The sequence below is a fragment of the Balaenoptera physalus genome (assembly GCF_965194825.1).
Source record: "Balaenoptera physalus genome assembly, chromosome: 19".
Lineage (NCBI taxonomy): Eukaryota > Metazoa > Chordata > Mammalia > Artiodactyla > Balaenopteridae > Balaenoptera > Balaenoptera physalus.
Window position 1 is genome coordinate 50245740 of NC_138900.1, and position 16641 is coordinate 50262380.

Consider the following 16641-nt stretch of genomic DNA (forward strand, 5'->3'; position numbering starts at 1 on the left):
AACAACCCGAGGTTATCCAGAATGATCTGTGTGGGTGACGGTGTAGCAGGATGCATACAACGCATGTGTAGACTCATAGCCTTCGGAAATGCTTAAAATCTTCTGCCTCCAGCTATGACCTTGGGTCAACTCTATGTCTCGTGAGACTCCATGGGGCTAATGTCGCTGAATATCTATGACTTTGGTTCTTTGGCCCACAGACCACGAAGTGATCCGCCCTCTTGAGACCAAAGTCAGAAGCCCATCTGAAACTCATATTTGATCACATTGCTGGTCAGAGGAAGTAAGCCAAGTCTCCTTCTGCAGTGGCTTGGAATAGTCCTTGATCCAGTCAGGGGGCTGTTGTCAGGTCTTCGCTCCCATGGGGTATCTTCCAGAAGCCCCTCCTTCCTAATACTCTTTTCCTCCCTTCCCCACAGTAGTTTTCATGGAGTGCCCTGGGCGAGAGTCGGCCCTGCTGACTGATGATGACTTCACTGTTCTGAACAACAAAACAGTCCAGGTAAAACACCATGTCTACCTTCAGGAGAGAAGAAAGACATTCTCTGTGCATGCCCAGCTTGCTGCTGGCCAGGAGGCCAAGGTTGCCGTGGCTGTTGTGAGCCATGTTACCCCTGCAGAGGACGCAGGGTTAGACCTCAGTTGCCCATAGCTGTGTGCGTGGGTACCGATCTAAGCAGGGTAGTGCTTGCAGCTGCCCAGTAGCGGCCGCCAGAGTCAGGCCAGGAGGGCCCAGAGCTGCTTTGTGAGTAATGGCCCAGTGCCCTTCCTCCCTCGAATTCCCTGTCCCACCTCCCTTTCCTTCTTTCCCATATCATGCCGGTAAACCGCAAGTGAAGGCCATCCCAACACAGGACTGCCCATCTCATGAACCTTTGGGAAGATGGACCTGAGGCTCTTGGCCACATTTCTTTGTTTTGTTTAATTTAATTTTTTGAACAGCTAATATATCCACATGGTTCAAAATTTTAAATATTAAAAAGTTACAGAATAACCTTCCCTTTTTTCTCCCCATCTGTCTAATGCCCTCTCTACCCCTCCAAGAGAAGACACAGGTAACCCTGTTACTAGTTTCTTTCCTTCTAATTTATGTATTTGTTCTATATATTAAATATATTTATATACATTATATATAGGTATAAAATAAACTTTTCCGTCCTCTTTTATGCAAAACTAACATACTTTTCACATGTCTGCACCTTCTTTTTGCACTGAAAAATACATCAGTACACCGCCTATCCCCTTCTCACAGATAACCGCCATTATAAGCTTCTAGTATCCCCCAGACTTTGTCTGCATGTAAGCAGATGTGACTATATGCCTTATTTTCCCACCCTTTTACACAAAAGGTGGAACAGTGCCTGGCACATATTAAGCCCTATGTAAGTGTTTGTTAGATAAAATACTAAACTACATTAAGCTGTTCCATACCTTGTTCTTTTTCACTTAAGTATGGATATATATCAAAGATCTTTCCATGTCAGCACAGAGAGACATTCCTCATTTTTCAAGCTGTATACAATTTCCACTAGATGGATGTATTATAGTGTATTTAATTGGGCCTTCTCTATAAGTGAACACTTAGATTATTTCCAAATTTTCTTTTACAATAAACCCATCTGCGCCTCTATCCTTGCCCTGAGCCCCTGTAGGTGAGAGGATGTTGGGTATGTTCCAGTTGTTTGCACATCTGGGTTAAGGGGTCTTCTCTCCTTGCAGGAAAGGAAAGCATTGAAGATCTCCCCATCCAAACGTATCTTGCGAAGACGAAAGAGAGATTGGGTGGTCCCGCCAATATCTGTCCCTGAGAATGGCAAGGGTCCCTTCCCCCAGAAGCTGCATCAGGTATGACTGTACCTTCTCCCTGGGAGTCATTGGTGTCTTCAGGGACTCTCATTCGAAGGCCTGAATATGAGGTTTCTTGCTGCTGAGCCCTGGGACCCGCAGAGGGAAACTCTGATGGGAGCAGTTTCTAATCAGGCAGTGCCTCTCCACCCCTCCCCACAGAGGGTTCTTCGCTACAATAATGAGATATTTGTCACTTTGTCAGCTACCATTTCTTTTGCTTCCAGCTCAAATCTAATAAAGACAGAGGCACCAAGATTTTCTACAGCATCACGGGGCCTGGGGCAGACAGCCCCCCTGAGGGTGTCTTCACCATAGAGAAGGAAACGGGCTGGCTGCTGTTGAATAAACCACTGGACCGGGAGAAAATTGCCGAGTATGAGGCAAGTAGCCTTTAGCATCCAACGAGAAGCAGGGCCCCAGGGAGGGTAGTGCCAGGCTGACCCCAGGCCTGTGTACCTACAGCTCTTTGGCCACGCTGTGTCGGAGAACGGTGCCTCCGTGGAAGAGCCCATGAACATCTCCATCATTGTAACAGACCAGAATGACCACAAGCCCAAGTTCACCCAGGATGTCTTCAGAGGGAGCGTCTTGGAAGGGGTACTACCCGGTAAGAGGACTGGGGAGGGCACAGCTATAGAGGTCTGCTGGGCCCAGACCTGGCCTTGGGTCCACGTCTGGAATCAGCCCAGACTCTTAAAGGCTGGAAGAACCCTTCATACCTGATTTCCCGGGCTGTGCCTCAGATCACCTGGGATCTTCTTAAAAGTCCAGATTCCCCTACTCCATCCCAAGATCCCTGAATAAGAATGATCCTGGAGTAGAGCCCCAGAATCTGTGTATTTGAAAATTTCCCAGAAGCTTCAGATGATCAGCCAGCTGCAGCTTTGGAGCTGCAGAGACCTATATTTGAATCTGGATTTTGTCTCTTTATCTGCTGTAACCCTGGGCAAGGTCTTGACCTCTGAGCCTCAATCTTCACACCTGAAAATGGGGATAATATCAACCGTAAAGAACTGTGAAGATTAGAAATAACACATGCCTGCTGCTGTGTGATATGAAGCACCTGAAATGAGGATCTTTGGGGAAATGGCAGCTGCAAGGAGGGTGGCAAAGGCTGAGAGGTGTTAGAATGTGGTTTACAGAGAGCAGAAAATGAATTGTCAGGCTGGGGAAGAGGGTGAGAGGGGCTGGCAAAAGACTAGAGAAATGGGTGACATTAATGACCTCAGAGACAGGTGCTGGTGAGGAGGGCTCCTCTTCTCCCTTTGTCTCTTGAGTTGTGGAGAATTACAGAGAAATGTGAGTTGGTTAGGCTGCCAATAACAGACATTTCCAGAAGAAAAACAGTACCTTCAACAATATGGAACCTTTTCCCCCTTTGTATTCAGGAAGCCTAGAGGTGGTCAAGCCAGGCTGGAATGGTGCTTTAACGTGTAGGGGAACTAGGCTCCTTCCATCTCGTTGCTCTGCTGTTTTGGCTTTATTCCCAAGATTACCTCATGGTTGCTGCTGGAGCTCTGGCCATTACATCCGGAAGGAGGGAAGGGGTGGGAAGAATAAGCCCCTTAATTCAGAAAAACGCTTCCCCCAAAGCTGTATATCCCATTCGTCAGATTTCAGTCTCATGGCCACAGCTAGCTGCAAGAAGCGAAATAGTCTTGGTTCCCGGTGGGCTTGTGCTCAGCCTAGAATGATTATGAGGATTATGCTTCTAAGAAGGAAGGGGAGAATGGGAAATGGGCACCAATTAGCAATCTCTGCCACGAGTGGAACGTGGGGCCAAGCCAGCGAGCAGGGTGGAGCCTCTCGGAGTTCCAGAAGTGGGCAAGGCTGGAATCGGAGCCGGAAGGGAAGGTTGCTCACTTATCAGCCCTTCTCTCCTCCAGGCACTTCTGTGATGCAGGTGACAGCCACGGATGAGGACGATGCCATCAACACCTACAACGGGGTGGTTGCTTATTCCATCCATAGTCAAGAGCCACAGGACCTCATGTTCACGGTCCACCGGAGCACAGGCACCATCAGCGTCGTCTCCAGTGGCCTGGACCGGGAGGTAAGTGGCCCTTCGGGAAGGTGCTGCCTGCCCAGGCTAGCCCAGGCTGGGGTCTGACACTCAGAACAGAAGCCTCTGCCCCCAAAGCCCAGGGCAGAGCAGTGGGGACCCAAGTCAGCTGGGAATGGCTGCTGCTATGTCCCACGTTGATGTCCTGCAGCTCCCTCGGGCCAGTGGCACGTTGCCAAACCATCTCGTTAAGGCTGAGGAGGCAGCTGTAAAACGCAGACGTTTAATACTTTCTGCAGGTTTTCTCATTTCCTCTCGGAATGGCTCACTTAGCACGCACATTGCCCAGATTTGTCCCGTGTGTGCCACAAAGCAGAATTAGCTCCATGGATATTGGAGTTGCCTCCTGTTCCCTAATTAATACCTTTGCCCAAATCCACACTCAAAGCTCCCATTCTGCATCCGCCCAGGGTCAGGAGGCAATGCCCAGGCTTCATCCCATGACAGGCCCAGGAGAACCGTTTGGATCCACGGTTCCCCTCCCCCTCCACCCTTTGCTTTTGGTCTTTCCTGCAGTGGGTGAGCAGTGGGTCAGGAATCAAGAGAACACTGAGAGGGAGAAACATTCCCCTTCCCTCCACGTACACCCAAGGCTGTGCCCAATGCGCAGTGGCCTTCCACTTCCACTCTCCTTTTCTCCCCAGAGAGTCCCTGAGTACACACTGACCATCCAGGCTACGGACATGAACGGGGACGGCTCCAGCACCACGGCTATGGCCGTAGTGGAAATCCTCGATGCCAATGACAACGCTCCTGTGTTTGAGCCCCAGAAGGTAATGCCCCTTCCTTCCTTCTTCCCTCGTCAGATGATGAAGGACTAAGTTTCTCCTTTCTGATGAAACTCCGGAACCAGCCTACATTGCTTCAAGTCCCATTCCCAGCACTTGTGAGCTGTGTGACCTGAGGTGAACTACCTAACCTCTCTGTGCCCTATTTCCTAATCTGTGAAATGGAGATGGTGCTCCATTGTCTCCTGCTGCATTTTTCTGAGTTTTAAATGAAATAATCTATGTACAGTTCTTAACACAATCCCAGGTACACAAGTGCTCAATACGAAAATCTTGGTTGATATGGAAAGTCCTAATTTACCTCACACCTATACCTGCCCACATTCCCCCAGTGAATGCTTGTACACCTCAAGTGACAGAGGACTCAGTGCCAGTCAAGGCGACACCCACCCCCTTCCATCTGTAGGTAACTCTGACTGCTAAGCATTGTTTAGGCCTGATTAAAAATTTGTTCTCAACAGCTGATTTCCCCATCTTTGCCACCTGTTCCAGAATTTCCAAAAAAGTTCCTGGTCAGTGCCCCAGAGCAGTCAGACACCTAGCCCTTCTTGCCACCTTCCTTATGCCTTTCTGATCTCAGCTAGATATACGTTGACTACTCAATGGCGAGGCCTTGGGCACCCAGATCAGTGAGATTCCTGGAGCGTCAGGCCCCTGGGTGTAGGGAAAGCAGGCCCAAGATTGCTGTGGTCTGTCCCAGCAGCTGTGAGGCTGACTCTTGGGATGTTCTGCATCCATGCGTGCCCTGAAAGCCCAATAAGTGGGTTGGGCGGTCCCAGAAAGGGCGAGCGGCATGGGGCGCCCCTGGAGTTGGATGGAGGATTCACAGCTGGTGAAGAGTGGAACAGCCTCTCAAGGTGGTCCGTCTCTCCGCTCTGACTGTGCTGTGCTTCCCACGCTGACAGTACGAGGCCCGTGTGCCTGAGAACGCAGTGGGCCACGAGCTGCAGAGGCTGACTGTGACCGATCTGGATGCCCCCAACTCACCGGCATGGCAGGCTACCTACCGCCTCGTGGAAGGTGACAACGGGGACCATTTTACCGTCACCACCCACCCTGAGAGCAACCAGGGTATCCTGACAACCAAGAAGGTGAGTTGGTTTGGGCTTTGTACAAGGGCCACACCTGGGACAGTCAGGTCTGCAGCCTCCAGGACTAGGGGGTACCACCTGCCTTGGGAGACATACCTTGGACCACTCACCAGGGAGTGTACCAGGCCAGTGGCTTCCAACACTCTCCCATTCCTCTTGGGTTGAGGAATTCCTTTGTTCAAACTAAACCTTACCCAGGGACCCAATTCATAAAACAGATTCATAAAACAAAGTTGCTGATCTAACTGAGGCAGATCAGTGGGGCCCCTCCTCCCAGATCCCAGTGTCCAGTGGCTGCTTCCAATCAGTCTTACACAGAGGGTCTCTGTTTTATTGGAATTCTTGCTAATTTTGCATTCAATCCATAATTCACATCTAGGTGTTTGGATAGTAAAATGTTTTAAATTACTTAGTAGTTAGGCATACCCTTGCCTCTCAAAAAGTCTTTCAATAAAATTGATGCTTCAGGAAGATGGGTCCAATCTTTCTTTGATTTCTTTTACCTCCTGGTTTATTATGAAGAATGGCCCAGTTTGAGAAGCAGGGCTTTATATAATACTTCAAAGGCTTTCCCCTCCTGGCAACCAAAACTTTGTAACAACCCTTTCACACTGTGAAATGAGTTTCATTTATAATATAACTTCTCTAACTTATGTAATTTCTAGAAAAATGGAATGCCCTAACTGTAAAATAAAGGAGAATTTTACAGGAAAAGTTACTGATTATAAAATATTTCCATATGTAAACCTTTGGGCACAAGTACACTAGAAAACATAATGAAGTGGTCAGTTTCTTGTGCATTGTCCAGATGTAGTAGATACTATATGTCGCTCTAGTGACTCATATCACGAGTGGTATTGATGTTTTTCCAGAACAACAAATAAACAACTTTGGGAAATGCCTGAACAAATCAAATTACAAGTTCTCCTCAGAAGTTGCATTCCTGGAAAATTCAGTATAAATTAAAACCACACCAAAAACTCGGTTTGTATGTAAAACACATTCTAGACTATAAATATAAACAGAACATCACACCCATAAATACATGAATGTCCAAGGGGATATTGGCAAGTCACATGGGATATGGGACAGTTCTTTGTGCCCCTGCCCCAGCCTGTAAATGCCAGTGGCATCCTCAGTCATTAGGACACCTAAAAATGCCTCCTCCAAGTTTCTACAACACCCCCTAGGGGGTGTCATCACCCCATAGGGAACCAGTTCTCGGCTTAGGGCTTACTAGTCTAGTTGCCTTTGGGGTGGTGGTCTGAGAGGCCCTGCTGGATGTCCACTCAGGAAATGCAGGAGGCTCTATGGGGTAGGGAAGGGGCAGTATTGTTGCTGGTGGGAGCCTCCAGCCCCTCGTTGTGGGCCCTTTTCTTCTGGCATCACAGCACTGCATGGGGCCTCCTCACAAACTCGCGGCTCAGGTCCTCCTTCCTGTTCTGTCCCAGGGCTTGGATTTCGAGGCCAAAACCCAGCACACCCTGTACGTTGAAGTGATCAACGAGGCTCCCTTTGTGGTGAAGCTCCCAACCTCCACGGCCACCATAGTGGTCCACGTGGAGGATGTGAATGAGCCGCCCGTGTTCGTCCCACCCTCTAAAGTCATCGAGGTCCAGGAGGGCATCCCCTTCGGCGAGCCTGTCTGCACCTACACCGCGCAGGACCCGGACAAGGGGAGTCAGAAGATCAGGTACATAGGAGCTGGGCTTAAATTCAGCTAAATGCATGGGTACTGTTGGATGGGTTGTTTATTATGACCAGAAATTGTTCTAATTGCCATAAAGACTATTAAATATTTTGAACGTCACCCCTGTACAGGGCCTTCCCTTCCTACCCTCCACATGGCTGAAGTCCAGGGGACAGGTGTTCCTGCTCCCTCTCATGTGTCCCTGCTGGGCCCCCCACCTTCTGCTCAGGCTCCCATTTGGGGGTGAGATGCATTTTCCACGTCATCCTGCTTAGGAGCCCTGAGTCCTATGAAACCCTCTGCCAGTTGGCATGAGGAAGCTTTGAATGATGACTCCAGAACTCTAAGTATTCTGAGTGTGATTCTTCTCAACTTTTCTGCTCCAGCTACCACATCCTGAGAGACCCGGCAGGGTGGCTAGCAATGGACCCAGCCAGTGGGCAGGTCACTGCTGCAGGGGTCTTGGACCGTGAGGATGAGCAGTTTGTGAGGACCAACATCTACGAAGTCATGGTCTTGGCCACAGACGATGGTGAGAGCTTCCTCCCAGGCCCTCCACATGAGCACCTTTGGAGCCAAGGACACAGCACATCCCCTCCACAGACAGAGTGTGGTGTGGGGAAGCGGTGTCAGCAATCCTAGCTGGGAGGTCAAAGGGGTCTCTCAGAGGGGTCTTTTAAAGGGTGGTCCTAGGGTTGACTGGTTTCAACTTCCCTAAGACCCAGGAGTTAGGAGGTATCCTGAAGACTCCTTTCAGCCTAAGTTTGTGTTTCACTGAGCCCTGAATTGGCCTGTTGGTTTCCCCTTGTGAATGGTTGAAAGGGGCTGCCTGGAAAGTGTCATGATTGATTAGTGATGTCACACCATGACAGGATTGGGGGTGATGATGTAATTACCATCTCTATTTTTTTTTTTTTTAAAGATTAAGGGTTTTTTTTTTGTTTTCTTTTAAATTTTATTTGTTTATTTATTTATGGCTGTGTTGGGTCTTTGTTTCTGTGCGAGGGCTTTCTCTAGTTGTGGCAAGTGGGGGCCACTCTTCATCGCGGTGCGTGGGCCTCTCACTATTGCGGCCTCTCTTGTTGCGGAGCACAGGCTCCAGACGCGCAGGCTCAGCAATTGTGGCTCACGGGCCTAGTCGCTCCGCGGCATGTGGGATCTTCCCAGACCAGGGCTCGAACCCGTGTCCCCTGCATTGGCAGGCAGATTCTCAACCACTGCACCACCAGGGAAGCCCTACCATCTCTATTTGACACATACTGAACCAAGGCCTGGAGGCAGGCGAGAGGTTACTGCAGGGCTGGGAAGCAAAACTTCCCTGAAGCTGATCAGCAAACACTGCATCAGCCCTGAGGTGGTCAATAGGTTTCTCTTTGTAATAGATTGGTAGTGGCTGTCTGGATGAAGTGGCTGCAACTGTGGTGTGATCAGTTAGTAATGTCTGCCATGGACACAAAATGAGAATGATGGTATGTATGCCATGCATTTGCCATCACTGGTTTGATCTATAATGAAGCTAGTGTACAGAGGCTCTTGAAAGGTTACAGTTAGACAGTAAATAGGACCCTCCTGAGGCTGATTGGGTAGGTCCTGGGGGAGCTTAACACTGATTCATCAACCCAACCAAGGGCAGATGCTGAAAAGAGATCATGTATGTGATTATGAACAGGGAGCCCTCCCACCACTGGCACGGGGACCCTCCTGCTAACACTGATGGATGTCAACGACCATGGCCCGGTCCCTGAGCCCCGTCAGATCACCATCTGCAACCAAAGCCCTTTGCCTCAGGTGCTGAACATCACAGACAAGGACCTGTCCCCCCACACCTCCCCTTTCCGGGCCTGGCTCACACATGACTCGGACATCTACTGGACGGCAGAGGTCAATGAGAAAGGTAACTCAGTGGTGGTGGCAGATGGGTGTCTGCCCCCTACCAAGACCCAGCACACCTTCCTGCCCCAGTGTCTTGTGGGTCACCGAATTACCAGTCTCCTCAAGAATGTCAGTTAAATGCTGCTTATTAACTTAGTGTAAGCCTTTGGAATTCCACAGGAACCCTTAAAGACCATTCTAGCTCAACCACCTGCCTATACAATTGGAAAAACAGGTCCAGAGAGATGGGATGTGCCTTTCTCCCTCTCACATAATGAGGGAGTCAGAACTCCAGCATGGTGATAACAGCTAACATGCCTGAGCGTGCTTGCTGTGTGCTATGTGCGCTTCAGACGCTTTACATAGATTCGGCTACTTAATCCTCACAACAACCCTGTAAAGAAGGTACTGTTATCTCACACATACATGCATGTGCACCCATTTTACAGATGGGGAAACCAAGGCTTACATAAGCTTAAATATCTTGCCAAGGGCATTATGGTTAGAAACTGACGGCCCCAGGATTGGAATGCAGGCAGTCTGCCATACCAGGATGCTTTGCAGCTTACCATTTATCAAACCCTGGCGATATGCAAGATGCTTTTTGTACTTTTCCATATTTAATATTTCTACCATCCTCTGTGGTCAGTATTTTTATCCCCATTTACAGATGAGAATGAGGCTCAGAGAGGTTAAATAGTGTGCCCAAGGGCACAGTGTGGATAAGCAGTGGAGCAGAAATTGAAGCTGGGGTCCCTCACCCCCACATCCTGCTCCCAGCCACCTCCCTATCCTTCCTCTTTCCCATCCCCCTGGGGCTCCTCAGCCTTCAGTGGTTTTTCAGTTGTCACAGGACTGGAGAGGGGACTTGCTGGCATCAGGTGGGCAAGGACCCAGGTGTGTGAGAAAGATGCATCCAGGCCCAAGTGCCAATAAGGCCCCTGGAGAAACCCTGCTCACTCTGGTTTAAAGCATCTTCCTCTTCCTCTTGGGACTAGAGTCCCCCAGGAGGGGAATGGGGAGCCAGAACATTCAGGTTCTGCCCCGAAGTAATGAAATGCCTGGTACCTATTACTGCTGCTGAGCCCCGCCCAGAAAGGACTGGGGAGACCTGCTTCAGACACACATATTGTCTCATTTTTATGATTCCTGTGATTTGGGGATGTATATCCAGCACCTTTCCTTGAGGGAACCCAAGTTGGTCTCCTGTCACCCCCTTGTGGCCTAGAAGCCAATTTTTCCCCTCCCTGACTGTATCGTTTACAAAGCGTAGACTCTGGAGCCAGAATGCCTTGGTTCAAGATCCAACCCTTCCATTTACCAGGTTTGTGATTGTGGGCAAGTTACTGAACCTCACTGTTCTGCAGTTTCCCTACTTGTAGAATGCTGCCATAATTGTACCTACCTCCATACAATCACTGTGAAGATTAAATGAGTGCCTGAAAGGCATCCTGTCTGGTATATCAGTGCTCGGTAGATGCCAGTGGCCATCTTCACCACCACTGTTTCTCAAACAATCACAGATCTGGCCCTGTCAAGTATGAGCGTTATGCCCAAAGCTCAGTGGTACCAACACCTGATACTAGCATTGATACCTGGTTTTTGATTTTGACTTAGTTGTCTATCTGACCGTGTTTTTTTGTCAGAGGAGTTAATCCAAACTCTACACCTGTGTGACCTTGGGCAGCTTACTTGACCTCCCTAAGCTTCAGTGTCTGCATTTGTAAAATGAGGATAACAGAACCTGCCTCTTAAAGTTGGGGTGGAGGTCAGAGTTGGGCTTGGCACATAGTAAGTGTCAGTTTAGTCACGACACCGCCACTAGCACCATCATCAGCTGAGACCTCAGCCCTCCAGTGTGGGAACAGGATAGCGGGAGGGATGTTTGGGTGAAAGACCCCATGTTGGCCTCTCCACTTGGTAGACCAAACATTCAGCCTACAGAACTCTCTCTGCCTGCCGCTGCTGAATGGCAACAGGGTGAATTCTCCCTTCTGGCCTTTTAACTAAGAGGGGCCCAGCGAGTGTGCAGCGCCTTTGAACTGAAAATGGCTTGAGGTCACTGCTGAAATAGGCCAGCAAGCCTGAGGGTGGGTGGGCTAGAAACGTGGGGTTGTTTTTGAATGTCCCAGTGATGGGGGGACACTACTGACATTTAGCGGTGAGGACTTGAATGCTTGGGAAGGTTCCTCATGATGAAGAATAGTTCCACCCAAGCTAATAGTGCCCTCTTTGAGAAACTTGGGTCTAAACTGAAGGCCTTTCTTCAGAGAGGCCTCTGACCCTATATTTCTCACCCACAAACACAGCCCCCCTCCCCACTCCAGGAGTGCTGCACACCCTCCCCAGAGTGGTACCCGTGTGCAGGCCGCACTGAGGCTTGGCTTCTGCTCTGTGGCTGCCTGCTGCCCGCCCCGGGCCTTTGAAGGCTGGTTAGCGCAGTGCCCATTGCAGCCTCACTGCCGGCATCTCTGAACCTGTGTGCAGTCACTCATGCTGGGATAACACAGGTTAGCACCCTCTCTGATCTGCTTAACAACATCAGTTACATCACCAAGTCATATGCATTTGGATTTATTAATAATTGATGCTCACTCAGAATATCTGTGTTTCAGATACTGAAATTCTATCATACAGTTGAGGTATAAACATTATATTTACTATTGCAAGAGCAAAATGCTGCAATAATAAATGGTAGTGAACTTTCAAATAGGAAAACAGGTGGCCAGTTAATGTAAATATTAAAAGATTGGGTTAGCTATCTTTTAGGAAGAACAATGTTTGTTTGTTTGTTTTGTGGCAAGGAGCAATCTAGCAGCTAATGGTACTGAGAAATTATTGGCTCTGCATGCCATGACTTTTGAAAAACATCGTATTTAAAAAATGCTGTGATTATTGATTTATTTTAAATAAAGTGATGAATTTATTCTTCTATCCAAATAATCCTTTCCACAGTGGAAAATTTGGCTTTGGCCGAATATCAGTTTTTAACACTTGGTATAGTGTGCTTTGGGGATATTGCTTCCTGTTGCCCAGATGCAGAGGCTGCCTCCTCAAACCTCCGTCATGGTGTGCTCGGTTCCCACCATTTGCGGTCTCCTGAGATGAATAATTATCTGTCCACTCCAGGAGACACAGTGGCCTTGTCCCTGAAGAAGTTCCTGAAGCAAGACACATACGACGTGCACCTTTCTCTGTCCGACCACGGCAACAAGGAACAGCTGACGGTGATCAGGGCCACCGTGTGCGACTGCCACGGCCACGTGGAGACCTGCCCCGAACGCTGGAAGGGGAGTTTCCTCCTCCCCATCCTGGGTGCTGTCCTGGCTCTGCTGTGTGAGTGCCGGCACCCTTCCCCTTCTGAGGACAGGATAGTTAGAAGACCTGATTCGACCCTGAACTTCAAGGACTAAGGGGCCACCAACATTGCGCATCTGTTCCTTATACTCTTAATTCCGGGAGTGTCATTCGATCCATAGATGTTTATGGAGGTTCTGGAAGGTGCCAGGCTTTGGGGATATATTGGGGAGCAGACTCGACCCTGCTGTCACATCGTCTAGTGGCTAGAGCAGAGGTTCTGAAGGCGTGGTCTCCAACCAACAGCGTTAGCATCACCAGGAATTTGTTAGAAAGGCTAATTCTCTGGCCCACTCCTGACCTACTGATTCAGAAGCTTAGGGGTAGGACCTGGTAATCTGTGTTTTAACAAGCCCTTCAGGGGATTCTGATGCATGTTAGAGCTTGAGAGCCATTGGTCTAGTGAGCAGAAATGTTTAGTTAAAAACTAATTTCTTTGCTCTAAAGGTAGAACCTATCACATTTGCTTTTTTCACTCTCTGAATTGTCCTTACACAGAAAACATGCATTCAATCACATATGAATACAAGAGTAAGCTTTAATTAGTCATCATACTGTGTAGCAAGCACTGTGTTAGGCGCTGAGGGTGCAACACTTAACAAAACAGACCAGTCCCTGCCTTCATGGAGCTTACTTTCCAGTGCAGAGAGCAGACAACAAATAATCTGGCAGAGAAATAGGTGTTGCTATGGATTAAAAGAAAGTGGGGGGAGGAGGTCTGCCATTTTAAGTAGGGTGGGCAAGAAGTATCCTTACAGAGAAGGGGATATTTGAGTAAAGACCTGAAAGAGGTGAGCAAGCAAATCATGCAGATATCTAGGGAACATCAAATGCAAAGGCCCTGAGGCAGCTCTGTACTTTATGTGTGGAAACAGCAATGACTCGGATGGAAAAAGCAAGAGGGAGAAGAGTAAGAGATGAGATGAGATGAGGTCAGAGAAGTGATGGGTGTGGCGGAGCAGTGTGTTGGGCCTTGCAGGTTATTGTAAGCACTCTGGTTGAAATGGGAAGTCATCGGGTTTGGAGCAGAGAAGCAATGTGATTTGACTTGAATTTTATAGGATTCCTACTGAACAGACTGTAGAGGGCCCCAAGGGTGGGGGCAGATTACCATATGGAGCTACTGCCATAATCTAGGGGTGAGATGGTAGTTGTGACTCAGACCCAGGGTGGCGGAGTGAGAGGTGGTCATGTTTCAAGGTAGAATCAATTCAGATTCATATGTGGTATGAGGAAAAGAGCCATCTATGATTCCAAGGCCTGAACAAGTAGAAACATGGAGCTTCCATTAACCAGTTTGGGAAGGACCGTGGGATGAGTCCAAATGGAGGTATCAGTAGGCAGCTGGTTATATAAGCTTTGGGTGCAGGTCAGAAATCCGAGTTGCCTCCTGCCTTTCCCCAGACCCACAGCGGGAGGAAAAGGTGAGGGAGGGGTCACAGTCTAGCCCACAGAGGGTGTGTCTCCCGAGAACCCATGGTCCCCAGAGAAGGCTAGGTCAGTTTTGTCTGGCCAGAGGGTGACCGTGGTTCCATCAGCAGGCAAAAAAAGGGATAAAGCTTAACAGTGGCTGTATCCTCTTACATTAAACAGCCACAGAGAGGGCCAGGGGGTACCCTCCTCATATGGGATTAACTGGGGGTAAGGCGAGCAACTAGGCACTAGCTGGCCAGTCCCCACTGTGTCCAAATAGACTGTCAGCCTTTCAAACCATAGTACTAAAACCTAGTCCCTCTCTTAAAATTCCTAAATAGCATTTGCACCTAAGTTCACATTACTGCATTATATCAAAGTTGCACTGTCTTGCTTTTAACTTAAAGTCTATGGCTATTAGAGGACACCTAGTGACTGAAAAAGAGTCATGTTGAAAAGTAACATCTGCTGGGAGATTCCCATCCCCACAAAGGAGGATTTCCTTAAGGACCAGTACCACCAATATGGGAAGACTGACAGTAAAATGATACAGAATTACAGGTGGGGGAATGAAGTCAGAATGCCAGTAGGAGGAGGCGATTTTAAGCTGAGAGCTCAAGGGTGAGAGCCATGCATATGCATAGAGAGTGTTCCAGGTGAGGCACGAGCCTGGTTGAAGGTTCTGAAGTGGGAGACTGCCGGGTATATCTGAGGAACCCCGAGGAGGCCAATGTGACTAGACTTGGGTGGCAGGGAGGGTTGGAGACAGGCAGGGGCCAGTCCTGTAGCCTTGATGAGGAGTCAGGGAATTTCCTAGGTGCAAGGGGGCCACTGAAGTGTGTTAAGCTCTGGCTGCTGAGTGGAGGGGTCTAGAATTAGATGGGGCTCTGGGGGTTTGCGGGTCCTGGCCAGCCGTGTGGTTGTTGGGGGGTGAATATTCACACTCCCCATCTCTTGCAGTCCTCCTGCTGGTGCTCCTGTTTTTGGTGAGAAAGAAACGGAAGATCAAGGAGCCCCTTCTGCTCCCAGAAGACGACACCCGTGACAACGTCTTCTACTACGGCGAAGAGGGGGGTGGCGAGGAGGACCAGGTGGGGCACTGGCGGGTCTGGGGGTCGGGAGGTGGATGGCCCCCACAGCCACTGGCAGGGATGGTTTTGGGTCCACCAATTAACCATGTCAGCTGCGTCAACCAGACCCCGGTCTGAAGCATCCGTCTTCTGAGAGGGTGTCTGGTCCATGGCTCTAGTGTCTTTGGCCCCAGCCACCTCGACCTTGAACCTGTGCTTAACTGGGGAGGAGGGGGTTTGTAAACTTGGGCTTTCAGAGATCTCTGACATTATCTGTCTTCTAAGACCTGCCCATGAACCAGAACATCCAAATGGTACAGAACTGGGGTGAAATGTAAACGGGGGGAGTGGAAGGGTCCTTCTCCATCCCGTGACCTTCCCCTTTCATGAAGGACTATGACATCACCCAACTCCACCGGGGCCTGGAAGCCCGGCCTGAGTTGGTTCTCCGCAACGATGTGGCGCCAGCCTTCATCCCCACACCCACATACCGTCCACGGCCAGCCAACCCAGATGAAATCGGCAACTTCATCATCGAGGTGAGGCATCGGGGGCCATCCTAGGGCAGCCCTTTATTCAAGCATCAGCAGCACGAGCACAGATAGGCTTGGAGTCTTGGCTCTGGGTTCAAATCCTAACTCTACCTCCAACCTGCTGTGTGACCTCTGGCATATCTGAGTAACTTCTGGGCTTCTGTTCGTCCTCCATAAAACCCTAAGTTTCAGAGCGGTTAGGAATAGGTTAGGAATTATTTCTTTATTCAACAAATATAGTGGTTGTCAGGAGAAAACTCTGGAGCCAGACTCCCTGGATTTGAATTTTTAAAGATCTCAGGTGATTCCAATCTGGAGCAAAGTTGGTGTCCTCTGTCGTAGGGTGCTTTAGGGATTGGAGGCATAATCACTTGGAACAGTGCTAGCACAGGGAATCTCCTAGGGAACATCAAAAACGGGTGCCTCTGACTCACCCCCCTGAGACCGTGATTTCATTGATCCGGATGTGGCTGGGGCTTCAGAATTCTTTTAAAGATTCCCAGATAATTTAAGTTTGGGAACCGCTGGCCTGGTACCTAACATGTATTAGGTAATGATAGCTATTGTTGCTAATAGCTAAGTGTCTCTGATATTCTCAATTCTGGTCACATATTTGATTTATCTGAGGAATTTTGAAAAATATCAATGCCTGGGACCCAGACATTCATTTTTTTTTAGGCTCTGATATTTTTTTAGTTCCCCAAAGAAATCAGATACATAGCCAGGGTTGTGAGAACCACAACCTAGGTACATAGAAGATGAGCGATATGAACCTAGCACAGCCTGGTACCTTGATAGCAGTCAGTAAAAGGAGGTTTTTAATACAAGGGAGGGGAGGAGGAGGGAGAGATGGGAGGGGAGGGAGGAGAGAAGGAAGGAGGGGAGGATGGATGGATTTGGGGAGTTCAAGGAAGCAG

The 16641-nt window shown here is 49.0% G+C and overlaps 1 protein-coding gene across 2 annotated transcripts in view; it reads left to right on the top strand.

Annotated features, from left to right (window-relative positions):
- The window catches only part of CDH3 (cadherin 3), a 100964-nt gene that overhangs the window by 82714 nt on the left and 1609 nt on the right, over positions 1-16641 (top strand). For both annotated transcript variants that reach the window (XM_082436049.1, XM_082436048.1), the window contains 13 exons: positions 420-502; positions 1720-1845; positions 2073-2228; positions 2311-2455; positions 3735-3901; positions 4555-4683; positions 5604-5789; positions 7241-7482; positions 7866-8011; positions 9149-9373; positions 12481-12687; positions 15082-15212; positions 15584-15730. In XM_082436049.1, the coding sequence (XP_082292175.1) occupies positions 420-502; positions 1720-1845; positions 2073-2228; positions 2311-2455; positions 3735-3901; positions 4555-4683; positions 5604-5789; positions 7241-7482; positions 7866-8011; positions 9149-9373; positions 12481-12687; positions 15082-15212; positions 15584-15730 (2090 nt within the window). The remainder of the gene's footprint in view (positions 1-419; positions 503-1719; positions 1846-2072; positions 2229-2310; positions 2456-3734; positions 3902-4554; positions 4684-5603; positions 5790-7240; positions 7483-7865; positions 8012-9148; positions 9374-12480; positions 12688-15081; positions 15213-15583; positions 15731-16641) is intronic.